Source organism: Hemitrygon akajei, chromosome 5 (genome assembly GCF_048418815.1).
Source record: "Hemitrygon akajei chromosome 5, sHemAka1.3, whole genome shotgun sequence".
Classification (NCBI taxonomy): domain Eukaryota; kingdom Metazoa; phylum Chordata; class Chondrichthyes; order Myliobatiformes; family Dasyatidae; genus Hemitrygon; species Hemitrygon akajei.
The window spans coordinates 127,842,908-127,862,442 of NC_133128.1; the positions used below are offsets into that span (position 1 = coordinate 127,842,908).

The window sequence follows — 19,535 nt, forward strand, 5'->3', positions numbered from 1 at the left end:
GTATTATTTATTTATTTTTAAAATTCATCATTGGCACAATTCATCCTCTTTTGGTGTCAATCTTTGTTGTATCTAGTTTTTCAAAAAACTCTATTGTTGTTCTTTATTTTCCTGTAAACACCTGCAAGAAAATGACTCTCAATGTAGTATATGGTGCCATATACAATATGTACTTTGGCAATAAACTTATTTTGATCTTTGAACTTTTGAACTAATCTGTTGTAAATCTGACCTGGATGTGAAACACCTTTGTTCGTTGAACTGTTTCTTTTTGTGTGTGTCATCCCAGTTTGGATAATAATTCTAGTCTCCACAACTAAAAGTGACACAGCTCACCCTGTGGGCTATCACCTTTATGATCTGAGTGGTACCTTATCACTGCCCCCTGCCGTTACGGCAGGCTCCGTGAGGGCTGCGTCCTGGGCAACTCTGGTAGGATAAGTTGTGGTTTCCAGAGGGCCCGACTGAGATGGGTGTGGAGGCGAGATAGGTAGAGCCCATGTACAATGGGGAGTTAGCATGTGGAGGGTGAGTTAGTCTGAGCTGGGAGGAGTGTGTGTGGTGGGAGGGGCCGATGTGAGTTGGGCATAGCCTGTGTGATGGTTGAAGCCAGTGTGAGGTGGGGGAGTGCAGTGCGTTTGGAATGAGCAGCAGCTCATCGCTTGACGTTAAAGGAGCGAACAGCCTGATAGACGCCACAGACTAAACAGGAGGTCATCAATTCTGGAACTGGGGCTAAGTGAGGAAATGGAAGTTTATAATCTGTTTTGGGGGGGGGGAAGAGATGGAGTCTAAAATTTGTGGTGGTGGGATGGGGGAACAGTTAGCTGCCATTCCTTGTTGTCTGTGAGGTGAACACAAGAGTTCTGCAGATGGTGGAAATGCTGAGCAACACACACAAACTGCAGCATCGAATAAGGGGAATAAACATCGACATTAATGGCCGAGACCCTTCATTGGGACTGGCAGTTCCAATGGAGGGTCTTGGCCTAAAACGTTGACTGTTTATTCCTCTCCATTGATGCTACCTGACTTGCAGAGTTGCTTCAGCATTTTGTGTGTTGCCTGTGAGGTGGGATAATTCTACGTTAAGAGTATCACAGAGACATTTACTTGTTGTTTATGCTTCATATTTTGCCTGGATTTGGGGATCATCTTTGAACAAGCAGTCAAATAGTGACAAAATGCTGTAGAAACTCAGCAGGTCAGGCTACATCTATGGAAAGGAATGAGCAAACAATATTTCAGGCCCAGACTCTTTGTCCACCTAACCAGCTGAGTTCCATCAGCATTGTGTGCCTGGTTCTTCACAATCTTGTGTTTATCCAAATAGTCACATTCGCTCCTCACTAATCTGTACAATTGTGTTTTGAAAGATGTAACTGAACTGCTTCCAGAAGTATTCTGGGAGTGCGTTCTGAATCACAGCAATCCACGTGCAGAGAAATCTCCCCCTTTCCCACTGATAATCACCCAGTTTTGTGTCCTTTCTCGTTGAACTGTAAGAGGCTAGCACAAATATCACAGAATCCTTCACCTGCAGCCACTTCAGTTAAATTGTAATCATAACCCAAGTTGGTATTTCACTTCAATCATCACTTAATAAAATAAAAAGTTTTCTGGTGTATTCCAGGTTATGAAACAAGGTAGAACATAAATCTGCTTTGATCCCACTAGTACAATGACATTCAATATCATTTCCCAAGTGACTCATTTGTAATTAGAATCACTGGGACAATGGACTATTTCTTGATGCTTGACATTAACGCTTAAGATTAGCAACACGCTTAATTATTTATTGATTTAATATTACGAATGCAAGATGAGAAGCTGCTCTGGAAACCCTGCCTGCTGCCCAGCTTTCTGCAGTTTATTCTCGATTTGAAAGCACAAATATGCACTGCCTCATGTCGCAAAGGTCACTTCCAACTTACTGGAATTGCTCGACTAATTGGGAGTGTTGAAAGGGAGGAAGGGTAACAGTCTTTTAGAGTGGATTAAACGTAGAATTATAACCAATTTACAATGCAGAGATCTGGTCCAACAGAGTGGGCATTAAACATTTTCCTCTTTATTGTTAATCCTGTCCAATACTTCCTTCCTCATGTTCTGAAATGAACGGAACAAACCCATGGAGCTCATTGGCTCATTTCTGGGACATTGCTCAACACAGGGTCAAAGGCCACCATCACCGCGACTACTCAGTGCCCTGTCGGACATACCCCTGGGTGCAGTTGGCGTGGCATGGATGGCATTCTCGGTTGGAGTCGGCATACTTGAAGATGAATCCACTGGCACCATGAAGACCATCAGGGCACTTCTCCACACAGTTGGGACCGTCCTTGTAGTGCAAGCACTTGGTACAGTGGTCGGGGCCCTGGTGTACAAACAAACATTGATCAATTCGTAAAATGTTCTACTACTCTGAGAGAATTCAAATGTAATGAAACATCAAATCCTTAAGCCCCTTGTCACAGGGCAAGAGTTCAGTCCAAAGAAGGAGTGACAACCAACAATTTAAAAAAGGGCTGAGTCCCAGCAGTTCCTAATCCATGCAAAAAGAGCAAGCTAATGTTTCAGTATAAGACTCTTTTTCAGAGAAGTACTTGATTTGGAATACTAAACCCTGTTTCTCTTCTCATGATGCTGCCTGACCTACTGAGTACTTACAGTATTTTTTCTTATTTCAAACCAAGCAACCACATTTTTTTTTTTACATTCATTGACAACCTGTTTTGACATTTGGCTGAGGGGACCAAAGGTAACATTGCCAAGATGGCTGATGAGACAGAACTGAATGGGAGTCTGTATCAGGGTCATGGACAGCAAAGTTAGATCTAGTGTAATGTCAAAACCAGTCAGGTTATTTGTTCAGTATAGAGAACAGAAACGTTGGGTATTGATCAAGTAGCACCATGAGATATAGGAGCAGAATCAGGCCATTTGGCCCATTTAGTTTTCTCTGCCATTCAATTATGGCTGATCTTTTTTCTCGTCATTGTTCTCCATAACCGTTAACCCATTTTACAAATCAAGAACCTATTAATCTGTGCATTAAGTACATCCAATGACTTGGCTTTCACAGCTCTTTGTGGCAACGAATGCCACAAGTTTGTCAGCCTCTGGTTGAAGAAATTCCTCCTCGTGTCAATGTTAAACCTCCAAGAGGACCATTTGTCGTGGTTTGGAGGCTTGCGTGCCTCAGTGACCTGGAGAGCTATGTTGGCTGGAGTCAGGGCTTTATGTTTTGGCTCTTGGTAGGGTTACCCATGCCAAGCAGGTCAAAGGGTAGAGGACAGACTAAGAGTGGTCCACCAGTCCTCCAGGTTCGGGGGTTCAGCTCAGATCTTATAATCCTGACTGGTAAAGCAAAATTGTTGCCAAAATGGCAACAAAGAATCCTTCTACATCTGATTGTGACGGTGGTCCTGAGTCTCCACTTGGGACTTGCATGACTGACAGTAGTGAAATCTGAGAGGAAGCTACTGACACAATGAAGGAAGCCTTGAACACTGCCAGAGCTAGAGGACCTTCATTGCTGCCCCAAATGCCAGTGGTGTAACAGGCAGTAAGTATGTCAATGTGAAAGGGACATCATTTTCTTCTGAGGTTGTGCCCTTGGGTCCTGGACTCTTCTAGAAATGGAAACATCCGCATCTGGTAGGTTTCAGTGAGATCCTCCCCACCCTTCTGAACTCCACTGAGGACTGGCCCAGAAATATCAAACACTCTTCTTAGGTTGAGCCTTTCATTCCTGGGATCATTCTTGTGACTCTCTCCAGGTTCAGTGCACCCCTTCTTTAGATACGGGGCCCAAACAGTGAGAGACTGGGACATGTGATGCTCAAAAGGAACTAGGTGCCTTGGTACACAAATCACAGACAATCAACACCAGGCATATGGCCATAAAGCATAGGAGAAGAATCAGGCCATTTGGCCCATCAGGTTTGCTCCACCATTCAATGATGGCTGATTTATTATCCTTCAACCCTGATCTCCTGCCTTCTCCCTGTCATTGTTAAGGCTCCCACTAATCAAGAACCTATCAACCTCCATCTCAAATACACTGAATGACTGTATGGCAGGCAATTGTATGGCAGGCAATTAGGAAGATAAACAGTATACTGGCCTTGATTGCATGACAATTTGAATACAGGGTAAAGATACTTTACTGCAGTTATCTAAGGCCTTAGTGTGACTGCATATGGAATAGTGTGTGCAGCTTTGACCTCTGTATCTACTTATTATTGGAAAAGTGCAAAAGGTTTACCAGACAGGTTCCTGGGATGGCAGCTCTATCATATAAGGACAAATAGGCAAAACCAATCTCTTGGTACTATTCTAAAGAGATGGCACCATGGCACAGGCAGTAGAGCTCTGCCTCATGGCTCCAGTGGTCCAGGTTCAGTCCTGACCTCCTGAATGACTGCTCTGGCTTCTTCCCACATTTCAAAAGACATGCACATGGGTTAAACTGATTACTAGGAATTGCACCTCATGTAGGTGGGTGTTAGAATCTTGGGGGACTGAAGGGACTGGGGGGGAGAATAACACTGGATTAGCTTAGCCCTCGTAAATGGATACTCAATAGTTTGCACAAACAGAATGGGCCAATGGGCATGTTTCAGTGTGGTATAAATCTAAGACTCTGAGAGTTAGGGAGTTCTCCTGAAATGCCTTTCCATATTAATGCCTCAGTGATTGCAGCAGAAAGAGAGCATCTGGGATTTAGCCTGTATCCCATCTACATTTTCGCTGTGCTTGTGTCTATCTAAATGCCTTTTAAAAGTTGCTATTGTGCCTACCACTACCATTCCTCCATCAACTCATTCAGTGCACTTACCACCCGCTAGGTGGAAAACATGCCCCTCTGGTCCCTTTTAAAATCTACCCCCTTCACTTTAAATCTGTGTCCTGTTAGAAAATGACTGTGACCATACACCCCATCTTTGCTCCTCACGATTTTATATAAACCTCAATGAATTCATCCCTCAGCCTCCTACGCGTCAGGGGAAGCAGTACCAGCCTATCCAGACTCTCCTTATGATTCAAACCTTCTGGTCCTGGAAACATATCCGTGAATCTTTTCTATACCCTCTCCGGCTTCCAGAATTGTGACATTTTCCTGTGCAAAAAAACTGTCTACCGTGAGAAAAATACTTCCAACCATTTCTAGTCGGGGATCTCATGAAAACCTACCGAATCGTGAAAGGACTAGAAAGGATGGATGTGGAGAGGATGTTTCCTATGGATATCCAGAACTAGAGGGCACAGCCTCAAAATTGAGGGGCCACCCTTTAGAACAGAGGTAAGGAAGAATTTTTTTAGACAGAGAGTAGTAAATCTGTAGAATGCTCTGCCACGGACTGCGGTGGAGGCCAAATCTGTGCATATATTTGAGGCGGAAGTAGATCGTTTCCTGATCGATCAGGGCATCAAAGGATATGGCGAGAAGGCAGGTGTAAGTGTTAAGTGGGATCCGGGATCAGCTATAATGGGATGGCAGAACAGAGTTGATGGGCTGAATGGCCTAATTCTGCTCCTATCTCTTATGGTCTAACCAAGCAGGATGGAGGAATCTATAATTAACAATTCAATCCAAATTTTATTGACAAATCTTACTCCAATTTGCAGAATGTAGTATGTTTTAAATGGGGCCATGCTCCACTCTCCTTTTTGGCAGCTTACAGAATTCTCCTTCTCAATTAATGGTTTAAAGAGTTCACAGTCACATGATCATCATCTCCTGCTGTGAGCTATCACCAGCAGGACATGGTACGGACTCTTTCCTTAACTTGTGGGCTTCATCTCAATTAAATGGGGAGCTGCCCTTACATCTCTTGAAGGTGTGCAGCAGCCGAGATGGTGGCAACCTCTCCTAACTTTGATGGTGTTAGTGACTGATGTCACACAGCAGTGCAACTTGCATTAATTGTGATGGGCTCTCAGAAAGGTTAAACATCCGGCAGAAGGTGCAGAAGCGCAAAGTCCCACACCACCAGGTTCAAAACCAGCTACTTCCCTTCAGCCATTCAGTTTGTGAACCAACCCCATCACTAAGTTTTGCACAACTATGACCACTTTGGTCACATTGCCGTAAAATGGAATGTTTTGTTCTAATTATGTTCTTTCTTGCAAAAAATACGTATAATGCATGTCTACTTGTGAATGAAGAGGGCTGCCTGTGACACTGCTGCATTTTTCATTTCACCTGTGCATAAATGTACAATACTTGTGCATATGACAATAAATTCGTCTCTGACTCTTGACTTTGAACTTGAGCCTCTCACAAGAGGCTGATCAGACTTTGTGCTTAATGACTTTGTTTTCAAGAAGTGCCTCAGTTTAGAAACACAAATAATTATTATAGCAGTTATGGAGTCTGTGAGGCAATTTCCACATTGCTTTAATCAATTTATATTCCTCCCTGACCCCTCCCGTCTTGAATTGTTAACAAAATTAATGTCTTCTCCACTTAAATTTTTAATGCATATGATGTCCATTTCCATCCCCTGAACCCAAAGTATGTAATGAAACATTATTTACCCCATCAAAATGCTATGTTGAAAATGAGTTTGCTATATCAGAAACCATCTTTAATGACAATAATTGGATTTCAATGTCAAACATTTCATTATGAATGCAATTGCATTATAACAATACTGGCTGCACTGCAAAAAATCATGGCATTTGGCCTGGGGAGCTGCTATTTTGAGTTGGTTGTGTGGAAAATAAAGGCTATCAAATCGCAAGGGGACGTTGGAGGCCCAGTGACATTGTCCTGAGCTGGTAAAACCTCAGGGTAAACAAATGGTCCTGTTGCACACTAAACAAATGGCTCTGCTGTAAACTGGGCAATTGTCTGCAGTGATGTTTCTCCCAAGCATTGCTAATCTCTCACTGCTCTCTTATGGTCCCAATAGTAACCTCATCGCTGTTCCAGTGCCTGCGACAGCAAAGAACAAGCATGGAAACAGCAACGATGCAGACCCTGCAAATGTTACCGCAGCTGTTGGGGATAGGCGGCAGGGTGAGGTTTTCCCGATGATCGTTTAGTGTGTAAAGGATGATCATGTCCCTGAATTTGTAGGTTAGGGTTCAATGCGCTCTTCTAAACTGCAGTGGCAGCCAAATTTGTGCACACACCCCTCCCTCTCTGCTAACACACTCCAACAGTAATAAATCAGAGTTAACTGTTCCCTTTGCCTTCTGAAAATAATCACAAACACCACCTTTCATAACTATTCTAAAGAAACATACAAATTTTGAAAATAGGTCCTTAATATTTCTTGAACTTAAATACTTAACTACAGAAGAAACAGTAGGTCTCAGTCATTCAACCCTTAGAACCTGTACTTGTACTTTGAATCAATGGATTTATAGAATAGAAATCATTTTGGAAAAAAAATTTTTTGAAGTGGGGAAATAGATAAGGGCAAACTAGTTGATGTGATGTACTTTGCTCGTTCAGTCAGCCTTTGATTAGGTATTACACATAAGACTACTAATCAAAGTTTCTGCAGAAGGTACTGGCGGGGGATTGAGGATATCAAGGCTTGCTGAAATAAGCTGGTGTGAGTTCTAACTAAGATGCAGAGAGACTTCATCTGGCACAGAGACAGTTCAACTAACCATGGAATGTACTGTCAGCTCATCCACCTTGGCAGAAAAAATATAGAAAGAGAAGATGTTTTTAACTACTGGATCCATGACTTGGTGACCAAGAGACTGCAATCAGTAAGGATGGACAGCCATGCTTCAGCCACGATTATACTGAACACTGGTGCCCCACAAGATAGTGTCCTTAGCCCTGCATGGCCAGATTCTGCTCTAACTCTGATTACAAGTTTGCAGATGATACCACCGTTGTGGGCCATATCTCAAATAATGATGAATTGGAATACAGGAAGGAGATAGAGACCCTGGTGACATGGTGTCATGACAAAAAGCCTGGCCATTGACTTGGGGTGGGGGGGGGGGGGGATGCGCGGAGTGGTACACATGGCTTCTGTTTACAAAAAGGGTGCTGAGGTTCAAAGGGTTGAGAGCTTCGAATTCCTTCAGGAGAAATTCACCAATACCCTGTCCTGGTCCAACAACATACTATAGATGCCACAGCCAAGAAAGCTTACCAATGCCTCTACCGCTTCAGAGGTTAAAGAAATTTAGTATACTTCCTTTGACTGTACCAAGTACCGTGCAAGGCATACCATCCTATCTGGAAGTATCATGGTCTGGTGTGGTAATTATTCTGCATGTGACCACAAAAAAACTACACAGCATTGTGACACAGGTCAGCACATCACGGAAACCAACCTCTCCTCCATGGACTCTGTCTATACTTGTAGCTGCCTCAGTAAAGCAGCCAGCATAATCAAAGACCCCACCCTCCCTGGGCATTCTCTCTTCTCCCCTCTCCAAATGCGCCAATGATATAAAAGCTGGAAAGCTACCACCAGGCTTGAGGATAGCTTCTATCCCACTGTTATAAGACTATTGAATGGCTCCCTAGTGTGACAAGATGGACTATCGACCTCACAATCTACGTTGTCGTGACATTACATTTTACTGTCTACCTGCAGTGCACTTTCTCTGGACTGTAACACTTTATTCTGCACTCTGATATCATTTGTACTACGTTGCAATGAATTGCATGGATGTACACAAGTTTCAAGCTGCATCTTGGTACATGGAACAATAATTTACCAGTTTAAATGGTGAGAGGTTGAGGGGGGTTGATGTTCATCGGGACATCTATGCCAGTGAAGACATTGCTGAGATGTAACATCAGTTACAGCCACCAATTACTGGCTGTATGTGGGTCTATTCTGCAAGGGGTTTTGAGTACAAGATTAGAGATATCTTGCTCCGAGTGTATTGGCATGGGTGCAACCACATTATACACAGATCTGGTCTATCTGGCCAAGTAAGGGGTTATTTTTTATTAAAAGAATGCAGTGTAGTTCAGGACATTGATTTTGATGGTGGTCTGGATATAGGAGGAGGAAATAAGCAGACCAGGCCTATACTCTCTGGAGTTTGGAAAAAGAAAGTGTGACCCCATGCAGCAAATAGCATTCTTTCTAGGCTTACCAATGTGGACATGAGGAAGGTACAGGATGTCCCAGTCTCAAAACAGGCTCACTAGTGTCCAAGAAAGTAACGAGAAATAATTCCCTATTTGAGATGGTGGTGAAATTCTCCACCCAGGAGGGCTCTGGGTACACTTTTGCTGAGTACATTCATGCTAGAGCTCAACAGGTGTTTGGTTTGTTGTGAACCGAGGAGGTGTGGGGTTAGCGTAGGATGGTGGCCTCAAGGCAAAAGATTTGCCATGAACACATTGACAGGGTGGAGCAGGCAAGGGAGCTGCTGGTCCCCTTCTGCCCCTATTTGTTCTACATTTTGGTATCAAACCCTCTTATCAAACCACCAACATCACACCCCCCCCCCCCCACCCCCCAGCACTCATCTCGAACCATGAATTATTTTCTGGAAAGTTCCACCAGCCATTCAGACTGTGTGCCCACGAGAATGCCTTGCATTCTGGTCGTCTGGGATGGGGCATCTCAACTCTGATCAAAACCCTTCCTACAACCACAGTGTCACTGCCAGAAAATTCACCCCACCCCCACCATCCATCCAGAACTACAGCTGCACCATCTAGGAACCCAACTCCTCTCAATCCAAATTCACTTCTCCCACCCAGAGTAATCTAGCCAGATCCCAATTTAGCACCAGCCCAGTGCACCCATAGTCCATCCAACCCCCATACAGAATCATAGCTCTCTCCTCCCCCCCTCCCGCTCACCCAGAGACCAGTCTCCCCACTCTACCCAGACCTCTGACTCCCCTCCACATCCAGGGCCCTGAGATCCGGGGGTGGCATATTAGTGTAGTGGTTACCATAACGCTAGTACATGCAGGCAGACTGGTTTCAATTCCCACTGCTGTCTGTAAGGAGTTTGAACGCTCCCCTCATGACTGCATGGGTTTCCGCATGCCGATGTCCTTGGACCATTCTGCAAGGATCCCAACTAGCCCTCTCAGTGAACTTCGACCTCCTCTCCCCCTTGCATCCCTCTCCTGCGGACGCCACCTTTGTATTTCCTTCTCGAAATGTTAGTGGAATAATTACTTCTCACTGAACGGAAACTTACACATCCACCCGTAATTAATCATGAAAAATTATACATCATCCTCACCTTTTTCCCCCACTGTTTTCATTCTGTAAATTAACAGCCCAAGCATATTAAAGGAAAGAATCAAAGGGAAACACACCAATGTATATGCAGATATAGTTAATGAAATGTATAATATGCTCGCATATCTGTGGGAGAGATCTGATCACTTATTAACTAGAAATGGGTTTAGTCTGCATCCAATTAAATCAAGGCCACTGGGTTCTGAAGCATAAATTTTCTTCTACTTTTTCAGTGGTGTCTATGCCTCATTAACTCTTTATACTCTATCAGTGGGATCAGCAGCTTTGCTGATGTCTAATATCTGCAGAAGGGTCCAGAGCATCACAATAGGTAGTACTCTAAAAGCAGTGAAGCCTTCAGCAGCAAGCACTGTTATTGCTTTTCATCGTTTAAAGGAGACTGTTATAGCAGCATTGGTATCAGATTTTTAAAGCATTTCCTCCTTTACGAAAAGTCGAACGTCGTAGATTAAGACGATAATTGCCATGTAATTTCTATTTGATGCCAACTTGCTTTGCTTGCCAGTAATGGAATCTCTTCCGCTAATTCATATGGGCTGTATTTAATTCTGTGACACATCTTGCTGATTTATTTACTCAACCATTTCCCTTATCTGACATACTATGATGTGTCAGAGAATGTGTTTTATTAACCTCAATCAGAATAAATACAGTAGTTAATGAGAAATTATTTATGTGTGAATCAGGAACTTTGTTAATGGCCTAGCCACTGTTCCCGGGCTCATAACATATTGTTTCTAATTGTCTTCAGGTCCATTGGCCACATCTATCCACAACAGGTTTTTATTGTAAACATCCGAAAGTGGACAATGTAGACACATTGGCTGCATACCAGGTTACAGGTGAATAAATATAACCACAAGAGATCCTTCAGATGCTGGAAATCCAGAGTAACACACAGAAAATGCTGGAGGAACTCAGCAGGTCAGGCAGCATCAATGGAAATGAATATAGCCGATGTTTTGTGCCGAGATCCTTCATCAAGAATAAATCTGAGTCCTTTCACTCCTGATCACTCAGAATGGAAACAAATGTCTTGATGCTCATCAGTGTGAACGTTTGGAAACTTCAGACTTTCAATGAAGTAAAGAACTTACATCTTCAGTACTTGGTGTCTGTGACACGAACATAGTGTGTTTATTATTGTCACATGTACAGAAATACAGTGGGATGCTCTGTTTTGTGTACCATCAATAGACAATAGACAATAGGTGCAGGAGTAGGCTATTCGGCCCTTCTAGCCAGCACCACCATTCACTGTGATCACGGCTGATCATACACAATCAGTACCCCGTTCCTGCCCTCTCCCTATATCCCTTGACCCTGCTATCTATAAGAGCTCTATCTAACTCTCTCTTGAATGCATCCAGAGACTTGGCCTCCACTGCCTTCTGGGGCAGATCTGGATAGATCATGACATATTGAGATAGAAAAAAGAAAAGCACAATGCAGAATATAAGATCATAAGACATAAGAGTAGAATTAGTCCATTCAGCCCATCAAGTCTGCTCCACCATTCCATTCGGTGATTCCCGGGTCCCACTCAAACCTATACACCTGCCATACACTGCCATATCTTTTGATGCCCTGGCTGATCAGGATAGTATCACCTCCTGCCTTAAATATATCCATGGACTTGGCCTCCACTACAGTTTATGACAGAGCATTCCACAGATTCACTACTCTCTGGTGAAAAAAATTCCTCCTTACCTCTGTTCTAAAAGGTCATCCCTCAACTTTGAGCTGTGCTGCTCTCTAGTTCTGGATAACCCCACCAAAGGCAACATCCTCTCCACATCCACCTCATCTAATCCTTTCAACATTTGGTAGGTTTCAATGAGATCCCCCCCCCCCCCCGCATTCTTCTAAATTCCAGCGAGTACAGGCCCAAAGCTGCCAAAGGCTCCTCAAATGTTAACCTCTTCATTCCCTGAATCATCCTTGTAAACTTCCTCTGGACTCTTTCCAATGATAACACATCCTTTCTGAGATACAGGGCCCAAAACTGTTGACAATACTCCAACTGCGGCCTGACTAGTGTTTTATAAAGATTTAGCATTAATTCCTTGCTTTAATATTCTATTCCCCTTGAAATAAATGCCAACATTGCATTTGCCTTCTTTACCACAGACTCAACCTGTAAATTAACCTTTTAGGGGTCTTGCACAAGGACTCCTAAGTCCCTTTGCACCTCTGATGTTTGAAACCAATAATCTACACTATTGTTCCTTTTACTGAAATGCATTAACACACATTTCCCAACACTGTATTCCATCTGCCACTTTTTTTGCCCATTCTTCCAATTTGTCTGTCCTGCCGCAATTGCTTTGTTTCCTCAGCACTACCTACTCCTCCAGCTATCTTCGTATTATCTGCAAGCTTTGCCAAAAACCATCGATTCCATTATCCAAAATCATTGACAAACAATGTGAAAAGTAACAGTCCCAACACTGACCCCTGAGGAACACCACTAGTCACTGGCAGCCAATCAGTAAAAGCCCCCTTTATTTCTAATCACTGCCTCCTGCCTGTCAGCCATTCCTTTATCTTGCTAGTATCTTTCCCATAATGCCATAGGATTTTTATCTTGTTAAGCAGACTCATGTGTGCACCTTATCAAATGCCTTCTAAAAATTCCTGAGTAGGCTCAAGCACAAGCTGCTCTAAAAAGCTGTCTTGTAGCCATTCAACAAATTTCCTCTCTTGTGATCCAATACCAACCTGAATTTCCCAATCCCCTTGCATATTGAAATCCCCCATTACAATTCTGTCATTACCCCTATTACATGCATTTTCCAGCTCCCTTTGCAATCTCAACCCCACATCTTGGCTACTATTTCAAGGTTATATATGATTCCCATAATGGTTTTGTTACTCTTACTGTTTTTAAACTCCACCCACAAAGATTCAATATCCTCTTACCCAATGTCACCTCTTTCGAAAGATATAGTTCCACCTCTTACCAACAGGTCCACACTGCCTATGCCTTCCTGCCTGTCCTTTCGATACAAAGTATATCCTTTGATGTTAAGCTCTAAACTATGGCCTTCTTTAAGCTATGACTTAGTAATGCCCACAACTTACCAACCAATCTCTAATCACGCCACGAGTTCGTCTACCTTATTCTGAATGTTACACACTTTTAAATACAGCATCCTCAGTCCTGCATTCTTCACCCTTTTGAATTTTGCCTCTGTGGTACAATTTAACTCCTTGCTCTGTCTGCACTTGTACCCCAATCGTTAGCTTGTCCTTCCTTACATTCATGTTTCATCCATCAGCTACTCGTAAACCTGCTACCTTATCCTCAGCTCTATCATTCACCTGTTAGTTTTAACTACTCCCAACAGCTCTAGTAAATCAGGGTGCAAGAATATTGGTCCCCCTCGGATTCAAGTGCAACCTGTCCCTTTTGTACAGGTCACACCTATCTCAGAAGAGGTCCCAATGATCTAGAAATCTGAATCCCTGCCCCCTGCTCCAATTCTTCAGTCACGCATTTATCTGCCATCTCATTCAATTCCTCTCCTCACAGGCAGCAATCCAGAGATTACCACCCTTGAGGTCCTGCTTCTCATCTTCCTTCCTAACTCACTGTATTCTGTTTTCAGGACCTCCTCTCTTTATCTACCTATGGTCTTATGGTGACCACAAGAGATCCTGCAGATGCTGGAAATCCAGAATAACACATACGAAATGCTGGAGGGACTCAACAGGTCAGGCAGCATCTATGGAAGTGAACAGAGTTGATGTTTTGTGCCAAGATCCTTCATCCTTCAGATAGTATTGTGCTTGCAGAGAGTGAACATACAGGTGGACAACCTAAACATTAAATTGAGCAGGAATAGGCCCTTCCTGCCAGCCCCCTGCTTCGTCTTGGACATGCCTAGCCTTCTGCTTCTCTGCCTCTTTCCTGGACCATCCTCTTATCCCCAGGTGCAAACTTACTTCCACCCCAAATGCCCCAAACGAACTTGCACCCGAACGCTATTCAACCGAGTGGAAACACGCTGCAGTAGCGCGGACCACAAAAGAAAGAAGAACATCACCTTCTCGTCACCTTGGCTATCCAAAACACTTCAACAGAAGGTGTCTTGCCTGGAGGAACAACTTTAACTCCTACTGAACAGACAAGAAAGAGGCCAACCCTAACACACATCAGGAATATTTCTGAAATGATGGCAAGTCTGCTCCAAACCACACGGAATAATGGTAGCACAGAAGCCCAGCACAACCATCAGAATGCTCCTCCCAAAAGTTCCAACAGCCCACATGGTAAGAACAAACATAATATACAAATCCAATGTGGAGACTGCCCTAAATGCTATGTAGGACTGACGGGGAGAAAGCTATCCATGAGACTACATGAACACCGGCTAGCTGTAGGAAGACATGACCCTGTCATTCATATCAGTACGTGAAGATCAAAACAGAAACAAGTACATCTGGGAAACTACAAAAATCCTGGCAGAAGCACTAAACAAGAAATCAATGGAATTCTTGAAAGCTTGGTTCTCAACAGAAGTCTATTCACAACCATTTGGAACTGGATTCAATTTCGGAACCTATGTGTCTGTGGGATGGGGGACGAGAGGAGAGCTGTAGACATGTGAAGAACCAATGCTCCCAATGACCAATAACCTGGGATACAGGCCAGTGGTGATCACTCAGCTATCTGGTTGGCCAGGACCCAGCAGAGACTAGAAACCAATATGACAGCCGATCAATCAGAATGAGTTGGACAAATAAAACCGCGAGCACGCGGCAGGAACTACCCTCAAATGCACACTGATGATGTCACCTCGACCGGTGACAAAACGCTTGCAACCTAATCTTCAGGCTTGGTGAACAAGCACCCAACCCGAGCTATCAATCTTCTCTTTCATTTCCATCTCTGTTTTGAGCCTGAACCTCCAGAGAAACAAAATCCAAAGGCTCATCGCCTGCTTGGTAAAAGATTTTCTTCTCATCTCTGTCCTGAATGGAGTGCCCCTTACTCTGAGATGATAATCCCTGCTCCTCGACGTCTTAGCTAAGAGAATCATTCTCCCCGCACACAGCTCACAAGTTATAGGTGATAGGTGTAAATCAGTGGAAGCCACAGGATTCAAAGCCCAGCAGGAGTCACGGTTAAGCTTTGTGACCTTTAACATTTAGATGGTGTAAACGTATCAACTCTTGGTTTCCTTAAGACCAAAGAGATATTTGGGCCACAGACCTAACACCACAGAAATTTCCTTCTGATTCTGTTCATGTGGTTTATTAAATCTTGTCGTCCCAGTAAATCCTATGTAACACAACGAGAAATCAAACATCAAGGTTGATGGAAATTGTGTTTTGAATGCCATCAAGCACCTCTTCATCTGAGCAACAATCAGCATTTGAAATAACTCATGAGCTGGAGTATGGGAGGAAAAGTCTGAATTTGAAGAATTCATGATTAAAGGAGAAGTCACATTAACTTTCAAAAAGAAAAGTAGATTAGAAGAGGTCGTCGGAGAAAAAGGAACAGAATAGAAGAATAGGCTAATCAGTGTAAATAATGTAAATAAAATGGCTGTGTACTTGTAAAACATAGGCTGTGATTTTGTCATCACAGCAGTAACTATACATATAAAGAAGGTGCTCACATTTTATAATGGGCTACAGCCCTGTGCAATGAGAACCCATGCTAAGCTGTCACAAAGACTGAAAGGGGCTCCTTACCGTTCCATGACATGTGACCATATCCTCTTCCATCTTTTCACACTGCTCATCGCATTCCATGCAGACTGTACCATTTGCAAATTCTCGAAATTCCCTGGACAAAATGCAGAACGATCATTAGAAGATGCAATTCAGGGGATTTTACATGGCGCTCTTTTTCTTCCCTTTAATAGCCTTTACAGCTCTCACATAGAAGCAACCAAAGGGGTTACATTTAGATTATGTGCATAAATATAAAATTCAGAATCAAGGAAGTATACCAGAACGTGAACAAAAAGCTTTTCACACGGTTATCTTCAGACTTTAACTGCTTAAGGGAGCAAACGCGAGCTCACAAATGTTTAACAAGCACAAAAAAAGCAACTCTCTGGGGAGGATCTCAGTTGCTTAGGGTCCAGTTTATTTTCCCCATAATAGAGAAGATTAAGGGGAGATACAATGGAGCTGCCTCAATGGGCCAGAGTAAATCGGCTGAACGGCTCAAAGCCAAAATAAAAAAACAAAGCAAAACTGCAGCAGGAGTAGGCCATTTGGCCCAAAAAATCTGTTCTGCTGCTGGTCAAGATTATGACTGCCATTCTAACATATTCCCACTATCTCCTCATTGTGTTTCAATAATCTATCGGTCGCCTTTTAAATATATCAAAATAAAGGGACTGATACTGAAATGAGAAGGATTTTGTTTTAACAGTGGGTCATGAATCTGTGGAATTTGTCACAACAGAGGGCTGTGGAAGCCAAATCATTGGGTGTATTTAAGGCTGAGAGCGATAGCTTCTTGACTGGGAAAAGGATCAAGGTCGGAGACTGGGTTGAAAAATAAATCAGCCGTGTTTGGATGGTAAAACAGACTCAATGAGTAGAATGGTCTAACTCTGCTCCTACATCTTGCGGTTGTGTAGATCATCGGACTGACGGTAGACCTGGGATGGTAGGTCTATCGAATGTGGAAAGACTGCATTGACAAGATCTTATTAGAACATCCAATGAAAAACTGGAATTGTGGAGGATGTTTTCCCTGTCTAATCCAGGAAAATACAGAGTAAGATACTGAGATGAGGAGAAATGTCGTTACTTAGGGCTGGTGAACCTCTGGAATATTTTATTTGTCACATGTACGGATGCATCGAAATATACAGTGAAATGGGTCGTTTCATGTCTTCTCTTCAACCACCTGGTTCCTGAACCAACCTGCATGACCTTAATTGCTAACTACAGCACTTTGCTCACTTTACATTAAAATTGACTTGTTTTGTTCTAATTGTTCTAGTTTTCGCTCTAAAAACTGATCAATGCTTTTCACGTGAATGCTGCTTAAATGACGTTATTAACCTCTGATACTGCAGCAGGTAAGATTCCACTGTGGCTGTGCATACATGATGGCATCTGTTAGTCTCGCGAGAACATGGACCTGCGCCTGGGAAGTCTAGTGTCCTCTCCAGGGCACAGGCCTGGGCAAGGTTGTATGGAAGACCAGCAGTTGCCCAAGCAGCAAGTCTCCCCTCTCCATGCCACCGATGTTGGCCAAGGGAAGAGGAAGAGCCTATACAGCTTGGCAGCAGTGACGTCGCAGGAGTTGCCAGAGCGAGGTTGAAGGCAACGTTGGACTGCCTTAGGGACTTGAGCTTCGGATTTGTCCTCAGGGTTTACTCCCGAAGCCTTTCCCATGAGTGGGTATGGCCGCAAGGCAGCGGAGGCTTGAAATCAGAGTTTTCCCTCTCTCAGATGGACTGCCTTCCCAGGCTGATGAGCTCCATCTACCTGAATGTGCGTATACTTGTGCATATGACAACTGACTTTGGCATGCTCACTGGAAAGGGAAAGGGCAACTGAGCTTTGCAACAAAAACAGAAAAAGTCTTAGCTATTAATGCAACTTCTGTGGAAGGAGAAGAGGAGTTGATATTCCAGCTCCAGCATTATTAAGCAGAACTGTTTCTCTTTCCACAGAAACTGGCTGACTTGCTGAGTGTTTCCAGCAGTTCTATTTTTGTTTCAGTTTTCCAGCCTCTGCGGGTTTTTATTTGATCCTCACGAGAGTTTTGTGTTACCTTCTTCCCTGTTTTTGTCTTTAATGGCAAAACATTTCACGGCGGGAAATTAGATTAAGATTAGTTTTATTTGTCAGCATCGAAATAAAGAGTGAAATGTGTTGTTTCGTGTCAGTGACCAACACAGTCTGAGGATGTGCTGGGGGGCAGCCTGCAGGTGTTGCTATGCTTCCGGCACCAACTATAACTCACTAGCCCTAACTGTACGTCTTTGGAATGGGAGAAGAAACCAGAGCATCGGGAGCAAACCCAAGCAGTCCTGGGGAAAACGTACCTACTCCCTGCAAAGAGCAGTAGGAATTGAACCCATCAGTGAAGTCTGGCACTGTAAAGCAACTGCGCTAACAATTACGCATCTGAACCGCCCAAGCTGAGCAGTGATGCCACCCAGGTAATCAGAAATCAGAAACAGAGTAGACAGAGCAGGACAGTAAAACTCACCTAATGCGGCTTGCTCAGGAAGTTGCTGGTGGCAGATTGCTTGATTTCCCTGATTATTGAATGCTATTGTCTCAACAGCCCTCCAGTTTAAATTTTTCGTATGTTAGAATATGGTAATAATTTTCCCCAGTGAACCAGCTACTTTGAAAAGGGCCGTGCAGACTGGGGCCTCAGAGAGTGTGAAGAAGGGCCATAGTGAGTGGGAGGGGAATATGTGAACCAGGGCTGTGGCAAGTGGAAAAGGAGTGTGACAAAGGATTCTCAGTGAGTCAGGGAGCAACGAAGATCTACATCATGGAAGCAGGCCCTTCGACCCATGCCCAGTAAATGTCAAACTATCACAATTTCTGAATGCTGCATCACAAATTATCTGAGTTTTACTGGATAGAAGGCAAGAGCTATGCTACTCGGCAGGAACTTGGGAGAATAAATTGGGAATGGAAGTACTCAGGAAAATGCACAACGGAAACGTGGAAGTCATTTAGGGAGCACTTTCTGGGGTTTTGGATAAGTTTGTCCCATTTAGGCAGGGAAAGAATGACACACTGGAGCCATGGTTGACAAGAGAAGTGAAATATCTTGTCAAGAGATTTAGGAAGCAAGGATCGGAAAGGGCTCTAGAGAGTGGCAGGGTAGCCAGGAAGGAGATGAAGAATGGACATAGAAGAGCTAGAAGGGGTTATGAGAAGTGCTTGGTGTGTAGGATTAAGGAAAACCCTGAGTTTTTGTACATGTATATGAAGAACAGGAGGATCGCTAGACTGATCAGGGATAGATGAGGAAACATACACTTGGAGTGGGAGGAGGCAGAGGAGGTTCTTAAATCCTCTGCTTCCATATTCACCAGCAAGAGGGACCTTGATGTTTGTGAAAACAGCATATGCTAAAACATGTCGAAGTTAAGAAAGAGGAAGTGCAGGAATATTTGAAAAAGATTAGGATAGATAAATCCCCAGGTCTGGATGGGAGATACACCAGGTTACTACGGGAAATAAGGGAGGAGATCGTTGTGCTTTTGGTGATGAATAGTACCATATGACTGAAGCGTGGTAAATGGTATTCCTTTGTTCAAGAAAGGGAACAGGGAGAACCCTGGGAATTATAACCTCAGAA

The 19,535-nt window shown here is 43.5% G+C and overlaps 1 protein-coding gene across 7 annotated transcripts in view; it reads right to left on the reverse strand.

Moving 5' to 3' along the window:
* LOC140728164 (receptor tyrosine-protein kinase erbB-4-like) overlaps positions 1 to 19,535 on the reverse strand; it is a 943,636-nt gene that overhangs the window by 284,523 nt on the left and 639,578 nt on the right. For all 7 annotated transcript variants that reach the window (XM_073046453.1, XM_073046457.1, XM_073046456.1 and 4 more), the window contains exons 14-15: positions 15,932 to 16,025; positions 2,223 to 2,377 (exon numbers count right to left, since the gene is read on the reverse strand). In XM_073046453.1, the coding sequence (XP_072902554.1) occupies positions 2,223 to 2,377; positions 15,932 to 16,025 (249 nt within the window). The remainder of the gene's footprint in view (positions 1 to 2,222; positions 2,378 to 15,931; positions 16,026 to 19,535) is intronic.